The 20,830-nt window shown below is 42.6% G+C and overlaps 2 protein-coding genes across 4 annotated transcripts; both read right to left on the bottom strand.

The window, feature by feature from the left end:
* Window positions 1-221: 221 nt before the first annotated feature.
* On the bottom strand, window positions 222-1,648 carry LOC309706742 (uncharacterized protein). Its single transcript, XM_082533520.1, has 2 exons — window positions 1,356-1,648; window positions 222-1,301 (listed from the first exon to the last, which is right to left on the bottom strand). The coding sequence occupies exons 1-2, from the start codon at window positions 1,603-1,605 to the stop codon at window positions 565-567; spliced, it is 987 nt and encodes a 328-aa protein (XP_082389646.1). The 5' UTR covers window positions 1,606-1,648; the 3' UTR covers window positions 222-564.
* Window positions 1,649-6,270: 4,622 nt separating this feature from the next.
* On the bottom strand, window positions 6,271-20,685 carry LOC309707461 (protein polybromo-1-like). Of its 3 annotated transcripts, none has more exons than XM_082534812.1 (30): window positions 20,575-20,685; window positions 17,289-17,438; window positions 17,061-17,158; window positions 16,796-16,943; window positions 16,543-16,692; window positions 15,467-15,583; window positions 15,313-15,381; window positions 15,127-15,225; window positions 14,961-15,046; window positions 14,784-14,869; window positions 14,462-14,678; window positions 13,997-14,138; window positions 13,710-13,804; window positions 13,328-13,607; window positions 12,827-12,932; window positions 12,094-12,733; window positions 11,790-12,001; window positions 11,479-11,664; window positions 11,213-11,370; window positions 10,861-11,112; window positions 10,632-10,777; window positions 10,209-10,366; window positions 9,922-10,105; window positions 9,400-9,601; window positions 9,109-9,310; window positions 8,805-8,957; window positions 8,177-8,338; window positions 7,751-7,800; window positions 6,850-7,063; window positions 6,271-6,681 (listed from the first exon to the last, which is right to left on the bottom strand). In XM_082534812.1, the coding sequence occupies exons 2-30, from the start codon at window positions 17,427-17,429 to the stop codon at window positions 6,518-6,520; spliced, it is 4,917 nt and encodes a 1,638-aa protein (XP_082390938.1). In that variant the 5' UTR covers window positions 17,430-17,438; window positions 20,575-20,685; the 3' UTR covers window positions 6,271-6,517. The 3 variants fall into 3 exon arrangements, with proteins under 3 accessions (XP_082390938.1, XP_082390939.1, XP_082390940.1); XM_082534813.1 differs by having other exon boundaries at window positions 8,177-8,335; XM_082534814.1 differs by lacking the exon at window positions 8,177-8,338 and having other exon boundaries at window positions 8,889-8,957.
* Window positions 20,686-20,830: the final 145 nt, after the last annotated feature.

The raw sequence follows: 20,830 nt of genomic DNA, 5'->3' as shown, positions 1-20,830 counted from the left end.
ACTTTAGATCAGTGGTTCTCAAACTTTTTACATCATTCCCCACATGGCAGGAAGAAATGTTTTCACACCCCATGCAAACAAACGAATGACAGAAAATCCTAGTTGCATCTTTATTTAGATAGCAAACTCATTCACAATGAATTCTTCAGTAATTTTTGTTTTAAATGAACAACTTTCATTTCAAACAACTATTTGTGACTTTTGTCACTAGACTGCTTCATTAGTCTGCACCACAGAATGCACAGAATGTGAACTTTGCCAGGAACGCAAAAATAAAGTTCAGTTTTAGTCTTATTAAAAAGGAAATCCAGAAACCTGCGAACAGAGATGAAAAAATATAATTTAGTAAGAGCTTAATACTTTTCATTCTTAGTAGCTGCAGTGTGCCTGTTTTTCACTGCAGAGCTTTTCAAAACGTGGTTGCAGGCTTGATACTGCCACTCTCGAATCATGTTTAATGTTCAGCTTGGATCTATGCTTTGTTTTCAGTGAGACAACAGCAGAAAACCCCATCTCACAGAGATGGGGCATGGCAAACAGAAGCAGAATGTCCACAGCTCTGTCCTATGAGTGGAAACAAAACCAAAAACAAAGCACCAGAAGCACACCGGCCAAAAACAACAAGGGCACAAGAGTCCGAGACCCAGCTTCAGGAGGGCGACCATGAACCCGGCAGAACAGGAGCGAATGCCGAAGCGGTTCAGGCGGCCGCCCCGGAGGTCGACAGCAAAACAAAACAGAGGACAAAAGTTCGGGAGGCCGACCAGGAGGCCAACGGTCCAGCAGTCCAAAATCCCGGAGTTCCGGGGGCCGACCCGAAGGTCGAGAGCACAGCAGGTCAGAGATCAAAAGGTCAGGGGGCCGACCAGGAGGCCAACGGTCCAGCAGGCCAAAACCCATGAGTTCCGGGGGCCGACCCGGAGGCCGAGAGCACAGCAGGCCAGAGATCAAAAGTTCAGGGGGCCGACCCGGACGGCAATGATGTCCAGCAGACGGCCCGGAAAGCGGCCGGCGATCCCGAGGGGCAAAATGAGGCTTGGGCGATAGCAACACAACCGCAGAACCAGGCGAGGCTGACACAGAAACTGAGGCCAAAGCTGGACCAGGCGGAGGCGAAGCAAGAACAAAAGCCAAGGCTGGAACTGACGATAGCGACACAGGCGCCGAGGCCGAAGCCGGGTCAGGCGAAACACAGGCCGAAGCCGGACCAGACGAACCAGAAGCAGAAGCCGAGGCCGGACCAGGCGAGGCAGCAACTGAGACTAAGGCCGGACCAGGCGAAGCACAGGCCGAAGCTGGACCTGGCAAAGCACAGGCCGAAGCTGGACCTGGCAAAGCACAGGCCGAAGCTGGACCTGGCAAAGCACAGGCCGAAGCTGGCGAGGATGATGAAGCTGCGGCAGGCGAGGATGATGAAGCTGCGGCAGGCGAGGATGATGAAGCTGCGGCAGGCGAGGATGATGAAGCTGCGGCAGGAGGCTGGACGGGCTCCTTGGGCCCTCCAGCTGACGAGGCAGGAGGCTGGACGGGCTCCTTGGGCCCTCCAGCTGATGAGACAGAAGGCTGTGTAAGTTGCAGCCACACACAGTCTATAGTGGGCGACATGAGTTTGTATGAGTTCTCAGACTGAGGTGTGGCAGAACCAGGTGAGGCGTCGTCCTCAGGTTGAGGCGCAGAAGCAGCAAGCGGTAGCGCGGAGGTGGTGGTCCTGCAGGCGGCGGCACGGGAGCCGCAGGTGGTGGCGCTGCAACCACAGGTGGTGGCTGGGCGGGCTCCTCGGGCCCCCCAGCTGACGTGGTAGGAGGTTGTGTAAATTGAAGCCACACACAGTCTAAAGTGAGTGGAATGAGTTTATACAAGTCCTCAGACTGAGGTATAGCAGAACTAGGCGAGGTGTCGTCCTCAGGCTTAGTCGCAAAAGCAGCAGGCAGTAGCGCAGCAGGTGGTGGTCCTGCAGGTGGCGATACGGCAGCCGCAAGTGATGAAGCAGAAGGTGGCCGGACGGGCCCCTCGGGCCCTCCAGCAGACGAAGCATGAAGCTGGCTGGGTTCTCCTGAACCTCCAGCAGACGAAGCATGAAGCTGGCTGGGTTCTCCCGAACCTCCAGCAAACGAGACGTGAGGCCGGACGGGCTCCCCGGGCCCTCCAGCTGACACTGAAATAGGCTGCACAAGCTGCACCTCTGTCTCCGGCTCCAAACCGGCCTGGATAGCAGTCCCACAGCAACTTAGCTGAGCCTGATGGCTAGCATTTCCAGTGAAAACAGTCTCATCATAGCCGGGCTCATGACCCGGAAAGGCAGTGTCCGTTCCAATAATCTCCGGAGAAAAAACATGAGCCAAGATATAGTCACTCACTTGTGTTCGTGGTGTGGAGCGTCGATGGCGCGCACGCCGCTTTTTCTTGAAAGTGGAAGACGGCGGTGCAATAGGCGGAAGTCCCTGGTAACTCCGAGGTCCCCCGAGAGCCAGTCGAGAACCCCGGAAAGAGGGCTCATGCTCCGGAATGAGCCATGGCTTCCACCGGAGCTCCTCCTCCAATAGAGCGCAGTATATCGACTGACGCTCGTCGTGATCTAAATCAACGGTGTCCAGCGCTTCCTCGCGCTGGACCGTGGCAGGAGTATGGCGAGACTGTGATGAGGGCGTGGAAACTGGTGAGCTGAGAGGTGGTGACGCTGTGGCGAATCTCAGCGAACCGACACGAACACACTCAGGTTCCGGAGGCAGCAATGGAGATGACTGATTGTGGGGTTGTTGTGACTGGTGGGTGCTGGAAGCCATTTCCTGACTCGACAGTTCCTGGGCCTGCAGCATCTCCTTTATCCTGGTAAAGGCAGCAACTATGGCAGGTGAGTCCGGGAGCTGGAGAAGGCGGGGATCCCTCTCCATAATAGCTTCAGCAACGTTAACCATCACCAGCTTGCTCTTCAAATCGGGCGCTGTAAAGATGCGGTCGAGGATCGCTTGGATACGAGCCGTCTCCTCCAGACACTCGACGAGAGCTGCATCCGCTGGGTCCATACTGGTCGGGTCGTTCTGTCACGGCGGGGTGCGCCGATGTGTGTGGAAACAGGACCCAAAAGCAGATGATGACGAGTAGTTGAAAGTTTGAGCAGAAAAGTGATCCTTTATTAGATGACGGCAGGAGTAAACCAGGAAACCAAAGTAAACTGACAAAACACTAAGAAACAAAACACTAAACGGTACTGAGACCAAAACCTAAACTATGACTGTGATGGAAAATAACCAGCAAATACTATGACTAAGACTAATGATGAATAACAGATGAAAACCATAACTAAGACCGAGGTCAAAATAAACAGAACCAGGCTAGAACTAGGGCAGAATAAACAGACGACCCGACAATGGCATGAAGAAAACAAAAGGCTTAAATACAGACATGAGGTGATCAGGGGAAGTGGAAACATATGGGGAAACAGCTGACAGCCATAAACCTAATGACAGGACCAGGAGAGAAAAGCTAAATACAATTAACAGAGAACACATGACATTGTCAGAATAAAACAGGAAATACTAAAACTAAACATGACAACACAACTTAACAGACCTAATACGTGATGAATAACTACCAAACCCCAAAACATAGAAAACCCAGGAACAATAACCAATAACTGCCTAAACTAAAGGCAAAATAGGAAATAACACAAAAACTAATAACATATCAAAAAATACAAAGAAAACTCAGAGTGCTGGGTCGGAGACCCAGCCTGTGACACATTAAGCTTTTTAAGTATATCGATGAGATAGGCCAGCTTCATCAGAAAGACTTCATCATTAAACTGGCTTGCAACTTCATGCATGCCTTCCTCCTATAAAATCATCAGAATTTCCTCTCTGAGCTCAAAGACTCGTGTCAACACTTTACCTCACTAAAGCCACCTTGCCTCACTGTGAAACAAAACAGCTACATGCTCAGCTCCAATGTCTTCACAAAGTACGGTAAACTGTTGTGCGCTGAGGGGTCTTGTTTTCATGAAATTCACCACAGCAACAACGTTGCTTAAAACAGTCTTGAGTTCGGGGTTAATCTGCCTCGATGCGAGGGGTTCTCTGTGTACCAGGCAGCGTGTCCATTGCGCATTTGGTGAGACTTTTTTGATAAGTGCGCGCAACCCCTTCTTTTTCCCTGCCATAGTTTGTCCACCATCCATGCAAATTCTCACACAGTTGTCCGATTGAAGGTCATGTTCTGTAAGATAACAGTCAAGAAGCTTGAAGAGCTCATCAGCTGTCACTCTACTTGAGACATGCAAAAAAGCAAATCCTCACACAGAGACTCTGACATGACAAAGCACACATAAGCAATTAACAGACAGTCTTTGTTGCTGTCTGTAGCCTACTTGTAATGCAAAAAGTCTGTCCTTCAGCGCATCAATGAGTTGTTCTTCAGTGTCACATGAAATATCACATAAACAAACAACAAAATCGCCAATGAGCAAGCACTTGGCAACAGTGGGGAGGAAAAACTCCTTTTTAACGGGGAGAAACCTCCGACAGAACCAGGCTCAGGAAGGGGTGGCCACCTGTCGGGACCGAGTGGAGTTAAAATATTCAATGACATTATATAAACATTATATACACATTTTTTTTAAAATAAAGCCTTTAAACTCTCAGTGCCCCCTCCTTCTGAAAGGGACTGCTTACAGAGCAGGTATGAATGGTGCCTGAGTAGACATACACAACTCACAACTTCCTGGCTCTCATGACTCCTCTGCAGAGGGTTTCCCTAAGAAGTGGTGGCCTCGTGGGGGGTGTTGGGGAACGGGGAGCTGTGCCTCACTGCCCTTCCCCTCTCAGAGAAACCCTTCTACGGAGGAGTGGACAGAGCCAGGAGCTTGTGAGCTGTGTATGTCCTGGTGAGCCTCCACCTTTTACAGGTGGGTGCAGCCTGGACTGCCTAGAGACAGACCAGACCAGCTGCACCACACAGACACTTCAAATCGCATCTGCTGACAAAAAATAGATAGATAGATCCATCCATCCATTCATCAGGAACTGCTTACAGAGCAAGTATGAGTGATGTCTGAGTGGCATCATTCAAGAGATTCTCACTCATAATGATTTTGTTCATATATAAGCTAAGACATGTAGAAAAACTTTCATATTTAGTAAAAGATATTTATTAACACTATCTAATTACCAGCATATTTTCTGAGTGTTACTCAATGTCTATAGGCACTGGGATCTTGGTGGTTGCCTAGGGTACAAAATGTCATCTATGTTTTGTTTGTTTTAATTCAGTTTCATTTCATTTCACAGATGTTAATAGAGGTTTACTAACTCTATGATATCCAAATTGAAAAATCTGTATGGATTTAGCATAATATATTAATCATTCATTGGAATAATCCAAATATGCAAACTAAATATCACATATTTGTTTGTAAGGAGCCCTTGAATGTTTTCAAAGGTGCCTACTAAAAATTAAATGTAGGGGTGGGTTTAAAAAAATGATTTTCCGATTCAAATCGATTTTAGCTTGAATAACACAATATCGATTCATTAAATCCTGAATTGATTTTTAAATATAAATGTATTTTGCCAGAAACGTCAGAATCTCAGGTTAAAGCTCACAAAACTTTTTCAACAACCACCAAACAACTAAAACAGCAAATGAGAGCAGGTAAATGGACTGCGCACAAAGATGTAAACACAAAGCGCGGACCCGACGTCTCACGAGTCTCACAAGTGTCAGTACTGATAAATGATCAGAATTATACTATTTCTGGCTGTCTAAGTCAAAGTGTGCATCACTTTAGTTCAAAGAACCAGCCAGATTTACTGTGAAGACTGGGTGGGGGGAGGGTAACTGAGTTTATTTGGGTACCAGCACACTGGTAAGGGGGGAGGTGGAATGGCACACATGGGGCTAAACAGGTACTACAACAATGTGTGGAGGTGACACTTGGTAAAATAGGAAGAAAAAAACCTCCTAATCATGTTGAAAATGAAAAAGAAGTGGCCGCACAGTAGAACAGGGAAGATAAAGTATACAAGAGAGTAGGGCCAAGCAAGGCAACTGGAAGAAATAGAAAAAAGGAAGTCATTTTTTCTAGGCTAATAATAGGTCTGGAATAAGTTCAGCCACACGACCATTAGGAAAACATGATTCAGAGCAATGTGTAAAATGCAGGAGTGCAGCATGTGTTACTGAAATGTAATGGATACAGACAGCTGCTGTAGACCTCTCAAGTCATGGTCCTCAGACATAAACAAATACCAAATCAGTCAAGGAATGCAGCCGTGCTGAACTCTTCACATTTTAATTGTGAACGCGTGAAATCCTTCAGTACAGAATGACAGTCATTAACAATAATGCACTTTGAACAGCATATTTAAACTGTAAAACAGAAAACAGCATCAACACAGAAAGCAGCTTGTATGAATGCAAACATTTCTTTTTATTATGACAACACAAAGTAAAGACTTTTTAGTGAGCTTAACCCTCATCCTGTCTCACAGGTTTCGGAACAGAGGCTCGCAGTATGAGCATGCTACAGGTTGTGCATCTGACGGATGTTCAGGGTATCCCGCAGCATTAGGTCACGTAGTCGCCAAAGTGCATCTGCCATTGTCTTGTGGGCGCCCTTACTCTTCAGCCAGTGGGACGGCAGTCTGCTCTCTTGCTCTTTTGTCAAACGCACATCTTGTTTTTGAACTGAAATTGCAAAGACATTAAATCAAAGATGAATATGAAAAAAGTACAATTAAACAAAATATTGGTATTCATGGATAAGAAATACGCGCAGTATGTGGAGATATTTCTACTACTGTAACTACCTTTCTATGTAGGCTGAATGACTAACTATTGAAGTATAAAATGAACCTGAGAGAGCTTGGTCCCACTTGCTAACAGTTGAGGATTCTGCTGTAAGGCCCTCGATGTATCTCAGGTAAGCCTCAGAGTGGAGCACCCGCTGATTTTTGGCAGGCGGGGACACAAACACTGGGGTGGATGGCTGCTGCAGTGCAGGTTGTCCCATCTGAGCCTGACCAGGGTACGGTGGTGGAGCCTGCTGTCCTGGGCCAACCAAACCCATCTAAACATAACAATGCAAGAACTCCATTATTTCTCTGATTCAAACTATAATTCAGCTCAATTCCACTCAATTTCTTTATACAGCCCAATATCACATGTGGAGGTTGAAAGGGTTTTACAAGCAGGAAAAAAATATAAAAAAGACATTCACAGTACATTTGATCATCATCAGTACTGACATGTATACAAAGCTAGAAAATATTGGCAGCTGCCACTGCTACCCCTCCTAGTAGATGCAAGTATGGTATAAATTTGATAAACCTAGGTGACTTCCTTCTTGAATTATTGTATTTACAAGATTTTCAGAAAGGTTGACCTCTGACCTTAAGATCAAGGTCACCAGAATTCGAACTTGTCCAAAATTATTAGTAGATATACCTGTGGTATCAATTCCAAACTCCTACGTCATCTCGTTCACGATTTAGCGGATCCACAAACTCTGAGGTGTAAAAATGCAAATGGTATAAAGGTACACTTTCTTGGAGGGAGCTAAATAAAGTGCAAACATTAAAGAAGTTTTTCAGGTACTCTGTATTGAAGTTGTTTGATGTAAACTTTAAACCAATGACCTGATGATTTCCAGGCTTATATCCAAAACACACATCTGCATCAAGGTTGCAAACTATACCTAGACACAAATCTTATATACAGTTTTAAGGGATTTCTTTTTCAGAGCCCAACTGATTACCTGAGATCCATGAACACTTCCTGCTCCAGGTCCACCTACTCCATTGATACCTGTGAAGATATTAATCCATGACAAATTGGAGCCAGCCAAGTGCTACTGGTTTATATTCCAAATACTATGTTAAAAATACAATACTAGAAATTAACCGGTGTTTTTAGCAATTTCAGAAATGCCAATCGTTAAAAAGATGATCACATGTGGATTTATTAGCATCATAATCAAGGTTATGTTAACACATTACCATCAGGTCTGTTGGTAATGAGCTGCATAAATACCCAAGTCCTTGATGAGACTATGCGCTCTCAGCTGTCTAGTCATCAACTTAAGGACCTCAGCCTATTGGTACAGGTAGCCCCTCCAGCAAGTCAGATTGGTAGACAGGAAGCAACTGCTTGACAGGTGGTGTGGCTATGACAGCACTCTTACCAAAGTATGGTATTCCAGGGAACCCAGGCATAACGCGCAGGAGATGTTGGGGAAAGACAGGCACCCCCATGTGATGTGGTGGTATGCCAGTCATACTAACCATGCCTTCAACATGTCCTTGCAGGGGCATCATAGCTGACCTATATGCACCCATCCTACCTTCTTAGGAAGGAACAGTAGTAACACAAAACAGCAACATGCATTAGTCAAACATGCATTCACTACCAGGCATGCAGTTATATGTTACTATATATAAATGAATGGAAAAGGTCACACAAATGGGAAATGTGCATGAAATCGTTTTAGTGTATGTGCAGCATGGCCAAGCATTCATTTTACCGTATAAACCCTTAAATGGTGTATACCACCCTTTCATGTGTAGGACACTCCATGACCCAATTGAAATGCAGATTCTACGATTTTTATTATGTGTCTGGGTGATGCATAATGGGTGTTATGCACAATTTAAGTTTATGAATTAGGTGAAATAATGTTAGAGGCAATATAAAAGGAAATCACAGCAAAATGAAAACAAAAAATTGAAGATGTGAGTAATTCTAGCAGTTAAGCTTCTTATTCCAGTCTTGTAGTGTGCACTGGGGATCCATCTGCATCTATGAGGGGTTACCTGACACAGGCATCATGCTGGGATTTAGCATCCCCATGGGGGTTGGGGGAGGCACCACCCCCATCAGTGCCCCTACTGGGGTACCTGCTCTAGGGGACGTCTGATGCTGGGCCCTCTCACGTTCCTGTTGCTCAGCCACTTTTGCTGCTCGCTCTGAAACACAAGAAATATAAGTATAAGGTGTTAACTTTATCATTCACAATTCGTGAGCCATAAATAAGTGGATCGATAGATTCAATCAGTCAATCCATCAATCAATCTCTATGCTATCAACTGAATAGGAATATCAAATAAAAATACTCACCTTCATACTCTGCTTTCCTGGAACTGTCCAGGTTCCTCCACTCTGTGCCAACAAGGCGGCTCAACTCCCCAAAGGAAAAGTCTGGGTGCTGAGCTTTTATCACCGCTCGCATCTCACTGCTGAACAGTATGTAACCGCTCATGTTGATCTTCCTCTTTGAGCCTTCCTTCTTTGAAAGCCCTTTTATGGACTTTGGTGTGGACTGTAACCAATCAAAGGGGAATAATCCGTAAAAATACCGCACAATTATTATTGCTCAAAATTATTTAAAATAATTACTTTCATACTAACCTGCGGAGGAGTGTAAGGCATGATATCCATGTCACTAGACATGGAAGACTGCATCTGTGGAAGAGTCTGGTCCCCTAGCTCGCCATCATCATCCCCAAGATCCTCTAGCTCTTCATCAGTCATGTCAGCAAACTTAGCTTCCAGTTCCTCAATTTTCCTATCTAACAGAGGGGATGGCTCCTTCTGGGGTACTATAAGCTTCCTGTACAAGACATTCAGTGTAATTTATTCTTCTTTTCCAAATAAATTCTTCAGTTAGGAAAAGCTTGTTAATTGATTTAAGTTCTCCTTTCAGTAACTCAAATACATACACGGATGGCAGTAGAAAATTAAAGCACACACAGAAATGAAAACCATCCAGTATGAAAAGATCAGCTGTCTCTATGCAAACTATGCCAGTCTTTAAAACAGTTTGGACCAATAAAACATTTATTACTTAGCTCTTTAACACTTAATAGCTGAGACGTCTTGATTTTTCACCAACCAACAATGATAGGCATACATAGCCTACAGACTGTTCACCTAAAATAGTAGATTTCATCTTCCAGCACCTTCCCAGAGAGTGAGAAGCGCTTCAGACCTTTGAATTTCTTCATCTGCTTCTCACTCTCAATGTAGCGGCTCTCACAGAGCAGAACATTCTCTTCAGGCACTTCAGTCGGCCGACATGACAAATAGTCTTTGAAGGACGACACGACACACTTTCCTGTGAAATGAGAACAGATTTGATTAATGCTTTTAAGGATTCTTCTGATAATGTTATCATCATAAAGTAGTACACAAAGCTGACGGTGTTCTGTTTAGGGTACCTATGATGCAGGTCATGGGACAAGTCTCCTCCAGGTTGCTGAGGAACACTTCCTTCTTATAGAACATCTTTGTGGGTTCGTGCTCTGTTTCTTCAGGATGAATAAAGATGGGACCAAAAAAGTAACCCGCTCCATCGCGCATCCACATTTTCTCAATCCTGTTCAATAAAAAAATATAAAAGACGCTGTTTTTTAAGCATTTGATTAACTATGATCAGCATACAAACAATAGAGTTTCAATTATTATAACTGCAGGGAAGCATGAGGCATATTCCAAATGGCAGTTTGGAAAAAGCAAAATTGAATTGTAAGCACATCTTTATAACTAAGCAAAAATATTAGTATTATAATATATTATAATACTAAGTTTTGTCTGTCATAACAGAAATGCTGACGCAACTTTCACAGGAGCAGCTACGCTACCTGCCAACTCGATGGGGCACAAGTCCATGAGAAGCGATGTAAACGAAGTCTGCTACTTTAAGCCACAGGTTGTTGTAGCAGAGTTGCTCGTAGTACTGACACCCTGGCTCCCCATTGGTCACATCCAATGGCACATCTTCCCTTTCCTGCAGACACAAATCATTTTGCTGACAGCGAGACTTATATGCACACTACCAGTTTTTATAGAAGCAGTCAAATCGCTATTTACCTTGTCTATTATACCATTTGTAATCTTGCTTTCATCTGCAATCTCTGGTGGCTTCTCCTCTTGTTTCTGGGCAAAAATGGATGCCACACGGACTACAGGAAGGGGTACCTCTCTGGGAACAAACCGGACAGAGCTCAAGGGCATCGTCCACATCTTGATCTTTTTGAAGGACTTGGACTTGGCAGAGTAACGGGACTCACAGACATAAACATCCTCCGCTCTGAAGCCTTCAGGATGAAGCTTGAAGTATTCCTTCAATGAAAAACGCATTTAAAACAATAAACAAAACAAAAAATGGCCATAAAACAAAACCTATTATTAATCTAAAAAGAACAAAAAAGCAGTGAATTACCTTCACAAACATGACCACACATTTTCCCATAATCTTGCTGACAGGAGCTTTGTTATAATAGTCACTCTTAAAAACTTCCTTCTCCAGGAATTTCCTTGTAGCCAGATGAAATGTTTCATTTGGCCTATAGAACCAGCAGCCATACAGCCACTTTTCCCCTGTGTGTATAAGCGGTAGAAAAACTTACTCAGTTTTACTGCCTGAAAATATCAATATGATTTTTTGTTTTAATGACAAAACAATTTAGTTAGTGTTAAGAGACTGACCGGTGTTGTCTTGCCAAAGACGCTCAATGTAGATTATATGGGGCTGGAGGTTAGGCTCCGCAGGCTCCACGTACACGTAGTCGCCCACATGGTACATACTGTCCTTGAAGCTGCAGTCCTGACTGTATGTGCGCTGTAGGCCCGACTGCCATGATCCTCCAACAGGATCCTCCCTCTTCTCTGCTTCTGTGAATTCACCACATATTCAGCAAAACAAGGCTATATGCACAGATGCATGGTAGTCTATGATAGCACTTTTTATGGACTTTTAGTTTTAATACATAAAGTGTTTGACATGTTTGACATAATACCGATTTTCTCCTCTTCTCTCTTAATTTTGTCTTCTTCAAACTCCTTAGGGAGCTTCTCTTTCTTCTCCTTTTCGACATCACTATGCAGATGCTTAGAAGTATAGCTGAGCGCTGGGGACATCAAGATCTCTCCGTTCTTACACAGTTCATCTCTGATACGTATGAAGAACTGCTGCAGCTCCACAGCATCTTCAAAGATCTCTGAGTCTGTCCTGTAATGAACAAATGGTGTAACACTAACTTCTGCTTCTTTTAATAATAAGCACTGATTTGGTTTTGTGTACAATGTTCAGCAATACTTTACCGATTCAGTCTTCTGGCCTTCTCCAACACTTCAAACATGTGGTCCTGAAATACATCCAACCTCTTGTAATGGCCTCGATCCACATTATTTCTGATAATCTCAAAATTGAGCGATGGCTTCTCTGGGTTAGCGGGATCAACAGCTGGGATCTCAGCGAGTGAATCGCTGTAACAACGTCCCTCATCATCTTGGTGGCCGAGCACAGAAACAAAGAGGCTGCGAATGAGTTCCTGGATGAGGCGAGGCACATCGGGGACATGGGCATCCTCTCCTCCCTCCAGGTCACGCCTCGTCTCTAACAGCACCCTGTGCAGCAATAGAGCGTCGCGGTAAATCAGAGACTCTGGCTCATTGTAAGTGCAGGCGTTGTTGAACATGAGCACCAAGTCCTCAACCAGAGCATCTACATCCTGGTACTTGTTAGCCAACATGTGGCTCCTGATCTTCTCCATGTCCACAGGTTTCTTGATGGCAATGTAATAGTCAGGCAGCTCAGCACGAGAAGGCAACCGCAGGAAGATCGTGCTGAGACGACGGCCCCGCTTATCAGTGTAGTTCTTGACAGCTTCGTACAGTTCATGCAGTTTCTGCTGTAGAGGTGTTAAATACTTTGACTTCTTTAGAGTAATGCTGTTCTTTCCTGCAACAGAAGTAGGAACATTTCTAATTCTTGACAGATAAGAAATTTACATACTTGCATATATTGTTTGATTATGTTACTTGAGTGACATACTTATTTTCAACTTTGGGGACATCATGTCATCATCATCAGTTGCTGGGCCAAGCTCTTTGCGCTTGTCTTTCATGATCTTCTCTAGGACGTCTGCATCGTTGTAAACCTACAGATACAGAAGTTCAGGGTAGACCCCCTCTAGGTTCAATCTCTGTGTCAAACAAGCCAACTTTCCTTTGATTGGCTGCCCCTTGCAAACAAAAGATTTGAAGTGGCTCCGCTGACAGAACTGCATGGCTTAGATGATGATATCAAAGATATCTGGTCTTAATAAATAAAGTCTGAGCTTCAAGCTCATAGGTGTGTGTATATGATTGATAATAATTAAAAGCTCAAAGGAGACCTTTGAGCTTTTAATTTTTGTCATACTATCTACTCTAATAGTGAAAGAAGGACTTGTCTTCAGGAACAAGAAACAAATCAGCTTCTTTAACTTTAGAAAATATAGAACAAATAACTGGAATCTCTAAAATGTATCAAAAAAAGGGAGGCGCATCAAACCTGAGAGCCTTCCTCATTGTAGTGTCGCGCATTGCGGAACATCAGCTTCATATCTTCCAGCATTGAGTCTTCGGTAAGGTACTTGTCTGAGCGGATATTGTGCTCTATGGTCCTCAGGTCCATTGGTTCCAGGATGACTTTGTAGTAGTCGGGATAGTCCTTCTTCGAAGGCTTGACCATGAAGAGGTCACACAATCTGCGACCAGTGCCAGCTTCTCGCGCCTCATTCACAGCAGCAAAGAGAGCTTTCATCCTGTTTTTCTTCGTATTCTTCTTGTGACTAGAAGCCAGAGAGAAACCACCAAAGAACTGTCACACAGGTATCACTTTCCCAAGAAATGACCAACTTTAGAGAATTCAACAAGTACGTGACAAAGTGCACCTTTTTCTTTTTGTGCTACTGGTGTCAGAGGTGGCAGAGGAGAGCATGCTGTCGCCATCATCATCATCTCTCTGTAAAAGCTCCTTTCTCTTCATCTAGGTGAAAGGTGATAAAAACAATCCGGAGTTACAATAATTCTTTAACAAAAAAAACCAACAAAACAAAACACCACAAAACTGGCAGAAAGGTGTAATCTTTAATAATCCATAAAGGAGCTCTTTTTTAAAGAGAATGTCCAAGCAAATCCAACATAGACGCACAACTACAAGGAACAGGCAGGCACTGACCTGCTGAATATGCTGAAGTTTTAGAGCACGCTTGTAGATGGAAGAGTGAGGAACGTTGTAGCGCTTGGCATTCTCAAACATCAATGTCAGATCTGAGTCGATGTGCTCAACACTCTCATACTCGTTGTTTTTCATCTTGTTCCTGTGGGGAATTATGGGCTCTCACATTTGGGAAGGAGGGCACAGGAAAACTGAACTGTACAGTGAGTGTGTTTGATGCCACATTTTCCCACATAAGATAAAAAAGACAGGATGCAGGTGAAAAAAAAAATAAAACAAATCATTGATGAAAACATTGAAGAACAAATGAGGAACAAAACGAGCTGATATTTGCCAATATAAGAAAATGAAGTTTTCTTTCTTGATTTCTTTAAATTGTGAACTACAAATAATTTTGCCAAAATAAAAAAAACAACAAGTTTAAGAGCATGAAAACAGCACTATGAAAACACAGTTCTGTCATACTTGATCTGATGAAGGCAGATGGGCTGACTAATCTGGTGGTAGTAGTCTGGGTAGTCTTTCCTGGACGGTAGCTGCAGGAAAGGCTCAGAAATCAGCTGGCCCTGGCTGTTCCTGGCACCGCGCACAGCTTCATACAGCTGGAAGATGGGATTACTCATGTCCATGTTAGAGGTCATACTCTCTGCCTCTGATTCTCCCTCATCATAGTGGACAGACCCTGTCAAACACAGGAGATAAATGGCTAATGGCTAATCTCTGTTACAACACCGTAAAGAGCAACTTAATCAACATCCAACAGTTTAACAATGAGATGATGATGTACCGGAGAGTATGCCTTCCTCATCACTTTCATACTGAAGAGCCATGGTGATAGCTGAGAGGCGGTCTCCCTGTGCAGATCTTCTATTCCTTGCAAAGACAGACAGAAAAATTTAAAGAGCCGAGTCAAAACCACACAGTTAACACAACTTCTCTCTACATTATTCCAGGTGTTAAGTACCTGATACGAATGCTGGACTTGATTGGCTCTCCGTGTTCTATCTCTGACTTCTTTTGTGCAAAAATCTTTTTAATGGTGTTTGCATCCTGCAAGACAACAGCAAGTCACAAGTTAGTGTCTTGGACACCAGCAATAGCCTGTATCGTGCTTTCAGATGCACCCTGACCTTAAACACCTGTGATCCAGGCTCATTGTAGGTTTTGGCATTCTTGACCAACAAGTCTATGTCCTTAGCCATGGCATTGACACTCCTGTAATGGCCCAACTAAAAGCAAAAGTATTGGTTGGACATTTCATTAAGAAAATATTTAAAAACACTAAATCAGAATTTAACAGGAAAATATAAGCGTACCTGAATCTTTTGAGCGATGATTTTCAGATCTATTGGTTCCTTAATGATGGCATAATAATCTGGGTATTGCTAAATGAAAAGGGCAAACTGCAAATCAAACTAAACAAACGTATTTTATGTTTCATTTTACAAGTCATACTCGAGGTTCTCGTACCATTTTGGAGGGAAGCTTCTGGAACAGCTCGCTGACAAGGCGACCAGTGGGCTCAGTGTACGACACCACAGCATCAAGGAGCTGCTCAAGGACTTCTTTCAAACAGGTAGGTGCACTCTGATATGCAAGTATTTACATGAGTCAAGCAGCAAAATACAGTATCATCTTTAGTCATGTCAGCTGTAGACCGTATTCTCTTTACTGACACAGTAAAAGATGGCTTTTAGATCTGTTACTGCTGGGACTGAGTTTAAAAGTCCTTAAAACAGATGAGCTAAATGTTTCACATGACAGAACTGCAACTGCAATATCTTCAGAAAAATTTAAAGTCCTATCCGGTCGCTACTTCTTCTGCAAAGATCAGTGTTAGTATCTTGGTATAAAGTTTACATAATGCATTAAAATTTAATCACACTTTCTATTAAAAAAATTTGTAATTCATGATTAATTTTCTCATTATTACTACACATAAAAGTGATCAGCTTTATTAACAAATTAACCCCTGGAGAAATCTTGCTGTTTAAAGAGCACAATGGCATTAATTGATCATTATCATTTTAACTGTAGGCTGCAGTCAGAAAACAAAGCAACGACCTGTTACTCTGTTGCTGCATTTATTGGTTAGTTTGCTTGTGTGACTCATATTTTAACACAGCAACCTCATGTTTGTAGATTTTTGGTTTTGGTCTTTTGGTGAGTTTAGCGCTGGTAAAATATTAAAAATAGCTGTGACGGTAAGTAAAGCAAATCAAATAACCTGAGTATAAACTTCAAATAGCCCAAATCAAACTTTTCTGTTTGCCAATCCCATGGAAAACTGAAAACCCAGTGAAATACTTCATACATATGCAAGTGTGGAATAGTGCAAAGAATGGGACACTCCAGTTGTTGCAGGGCTAATATGGCTAACATAATTTTTAGCTTTGATCAAAACTACACTAACTAGAGCTGTAGTAAAAATGCAACTGAGGGTTAGCTTTGCTGATTACTAACAAAATACAGAGAGATGATTCAATGCTGATTCTGGCCAGTAGATGGCTTATACTGAAGAATAACAATGTATCCCTAAAATGCACCTCATCTTCGGTAGATCCTCCAGGGTTGTCTTGTGCATCATATCCATCTTCATCATCTTCATCATATTCCCCTCGCTGAACAAACTCATTTTTGGTGCGCAGGTAAAGGTCCCACAGTTTGCAGGCTGCTCTGTATTCTGGACTGTCCGACTACATTAGGGCAAGACAAATTAATTTTATGTTCATACTCTGGACCTTACACTTCCTTTACAAATATGTTAAACCATTTAGAGTAGAAATATCTATTTGTTACCTTATAATAAGTCTTTGCATTGTTGAATAAAAGTTGAAAGTCACTAGTTAGTTGTTCAACATCATCGTACTCCTCCATCTTTAATTTTTGCTGGATCTTCATCATGTCAATAGGCTGAGACACCACGTGGTAATAGTCTGGCTGATTCCTGTAGGAAAATTAGACTTTTTTTGTAATGTTTGTATTCAACTTCACATTTTGGGATTGCTATTATAGGATTTTAATAATGTAAGTATATCTAATGATCACTCATCCCTCTCATCACCTCCTTTTCGGGGCTCTAATGAAGAGCTCACACAACATCCTCCCCTGGTCATCCTTGTAATCTCTGATTGTGTTGTATAGTTCGTGGCATACAGCGATCTGTAAGGCAAAATTTAAACACTTAAAAACACCCACACCCTTTTCATCATTAAATACTTACGGTCAGTGTGGCACTATAATTCTCACAGTTCATTTTTTAAGAAATGGTAACTGAAATTTGTAAAATTACAGGATCCACAGTAGGAATGTTTGAGGTCCTTCTCCTCTTTCTCCCAAATGAAGGCACTAACGATGAAGCCTGGCTATCGTCAAAATCTCCTCCACTCACACTGCTAGAGGGAGACGTCGCCCTTCTCCTTTTCAAGGCCATGACGAACCCCTGAGAAGACAAAGTCCAATTAAGTAACAGCATTTGGGAAATAATGCACAGAAATAACAGAGCTATACTCAGTTGTACTGTATCAGAAGCAGATGATTAGATTGTCACTCATGAAAATTATAAACTGATATTATGAAGTCAAAAGATTTGCCAGCTGTTCACGGCGGTGCTGCTGTGACTTTCCTTGGAGTCAAAAGGGATGAACATAAAATAACAATTTGACGTGTGATTTCCTATACCTACAGATAACGTGGTCTCAAAATCTCACTAAGATGATTTCATGTATTAAACATAAAGTTGCCTTAAGGTTTAGAACTGGTCTCTTCCCCTTCTTGACAGATCCTCTCATCCTTAAGCGCAACATGTACTGCAAATGGCATGAAAAGGGCAGAAAATAAACAAAGAAATCAGGCTCGAAGCATACAGTGTGGCTCTCGTTTTCTTGATTTAACAAGAAAATGCAGGTTTCTCAAGTATTCTGGATTTCTGGCATACACTTTCACTTTGAAAAACTAGCAATAAATGATGTTACTTCTCGTTATAGTAAAAGCAATTAAGTATTTAGTTAAAGGAGTCTCAGTAAAATCAAGAACGTCAGTGAAAACAATTTCCGCAAACCCTTTGTTGTACACACAACCACACTGTATGACTAATAGTTATGAAAATGATTAAAAATCTAAGCAAGTAAAGCTTAAATGAGTATGAGAATGGGGAGCATGAGAGACTCCCACTGAAATGATCCACTGTCACTCCGCGGGGGTTCAGCAATAGTTATTAGTATTAGTTACAGTAGTTCAGTTAGTAGTTACTAATCTTATTCCCAACTCAAAGTTCTTCCTCAAACCCACATTTTTTCCTTTACACATGCACTCAACAGGCACTTTATTAGGTACATCTCGCTAGTACTAGGCTGGCCTCCCTTTTGCCTTCAGAAATACAATAATTCTTTGTGACGTCGATCTAACAATGTGCTGGAAACATTCCTCTGAGATTTTGGCCCATATTGACATGATAGCATCACATAGTTGCTGCAGATTTATGGGCTGTATATCCATAATACCAATATGCCGTTCTACCACATCGCAAAGGTCCTTTATTCAATCAAGATCTGGTGACTGTGGCGACCATTTCAGTGCACTGTCATTTTCAAGAAACCGGTTTTGTGACATTGCACATTATCCTGCTGGAAGCAGGCATCAGAAGATGGATGCACTATGGTCATAAAGGGATGGACATGGTCAGAAACATTACTCAGGTAGGTTGTGGTATTTAGGCGATGCTCAGTTTAAGAAGTGGTTGAAGTGGGTCAAGAAAATATCACCGGCCTCATTACAACACCACAATCAGGCTTAACCATGAATATAAGGCATGGTGATTTGACAAGGTTCAACGTGATTTGCATTCAGAGATGATCTTCTGCATACCTTGGTTGTAATGAGTGGTTATTTGAGTTATCTTTCCCTTCCTATCAGCTCAAAGCTATTCTCCTCTACCCTCTGGCATCAACGAGGCATTTTTATCCAGAGAATTGCCCGCACTGGATATTTTTCCTTTTTCGGATCATTCTCTGTAAATCCCTAAAGATGGTTGGGTAAATCCCAGTAGATCAGCAGTTTCTGAAACAGCCAGTCTTGCACCAACAAACATACCATGTTCAAAGTAATTAAATCACCTTTTTTCACCCAATTCTGATGCACGGTTTGAACTTCAGCTGGTCATCCTGATTACGTCTACTTGATCTTTGCATTATTGAATAAACTGCAGTCCCATGTGATTTGCTGATTGTATATTAGTTATATTAACAAGGACTTGGACAGTTTTATGTAATAAAGAGGTTAGTGAGTGTATGTTCACGTAGGGTGTACTTGATACCCATCATCTAACTGACATTCACACCCATTTAAAACCAACGACTGCGTGTAGACTGTGTACCCAGAAGAAGCCCACACAGTTGCAGGCAGAACATGCAAACCAGCCTGTAGAATCCAAACCCATCTCTAAAATACCGCATCACTGTACCCCAAGTCAATATAGCCCATAGCTTACATTTTATTTAATACATACATATCCATTTAAAGTGTGGATTCTGAAATACACACATTTTGTCTTCTTATGTTTACTTTTATATTATACATGACATTTTTACATTATACAGGAGTATTCTTTAATGTACAGAAAGTGAGGATGCTCAACTGTTAATTCTTGTACCAACGCTAATGTGTAAAATGACAAAGTACCAAATGATCAGTATTATTGTTGTCATTCATTCCTCTTTGTGAAACAGCCAAAGTAGGATTTATGCAGCACCATAGGTGAACACTGGCCACTGCTCTCAGTAAATGTAATGCAGATTTTTGGCTGCTATATCCCTGTAGAAAAGCAGTAGTAGTAGAAAGCTTAGTCTGCCTCTTAAACTAACTGTACCCATTTACAGAGTAAACAGCAGTGATCCTCATACATATGTGATATCAAACAATAGGCCTAACGCAGAAATGTCAATAACTGTAATAAAAATATACTATTGGCACTGTGTACAGTGGAAGGAGGACCAAAAAGGCACGTTGGAGCCTTAAATGATGAATTTAAAGGTATTTAACATATACTTTCGGGAGAGGAGAACTAGGAAAATGAAGGTGTTTAAAAAATAAAATAAAAATAAACAAACCCTCTGCTCTCCTAGTAGGTTTTAAGTACCTTATTTTACGTTGTTAAATGCTGCAGCTCACTGCTTTCACCTCGAATGACATTTCTCTTAGTGCGCGGCAATGATGCTGGTATGTCTGGAGGTCTGACTCGCCAAGAATGTTAACAGCTCTCCCTTAATGCTCCCCAGCAGCTGCGCACAGGCTGCCGTCCAGCGTGCACACATCAGCAGCCTAGCATGCAGAACGGCAGCTGTCCACACACCTGAGTGTCTGTCACTCAGCGTGGACAGGTACGCACCTCGGAGCAGCTAGCCTTAGCTACAGTTAACGGTTAGCCTTAACGTTACCTGGTGGGTTAAAGCCTAGACAAAGGCATCACTGTAACGACGACTAACGTTACAAAGCTACCGTTATGTGCACCGACGACACTTGTATAAGGAGAGAAAAAACATACACACACGTTTTACAACTTGACATGGCTGTGTGCTTACCTTTTGTGAACACGACAGCACTACACCCACAAAATCTTAACCATCAAGTAAGCCAATCACTTATCGATTTTAGGTAGGGGGACAGAACTGTAACGTTCTCGCCAATGTAACCTTTATTTCCGTTTGCTTACCTTCACAATAAAAGCGCAGATGAATTTGACGTAGTTATACATGCGCATTTACATTATTGTAATTTCTTTTCTTCTCTTGTCACTTTACTGTGGGGTTTGTTCGATAAGGAGTTGACATAAAAGGG

Source organism: Aulonocara stuartgranti (assembly GCF_965226115.1).
Source record: "Aulonocara stuartgranti genome assembly, chromosome: 5".
Taxonomy (NCBI): Eukaryota; Metazoa; Chordata; class Actinopteri; order Cichliformes; family Cichlidae; genus Aulonocara; species Aulonocara stuartgranti.
This window is presented reverse-complemented; position numbering and strand designations above follow the sequence as displayed.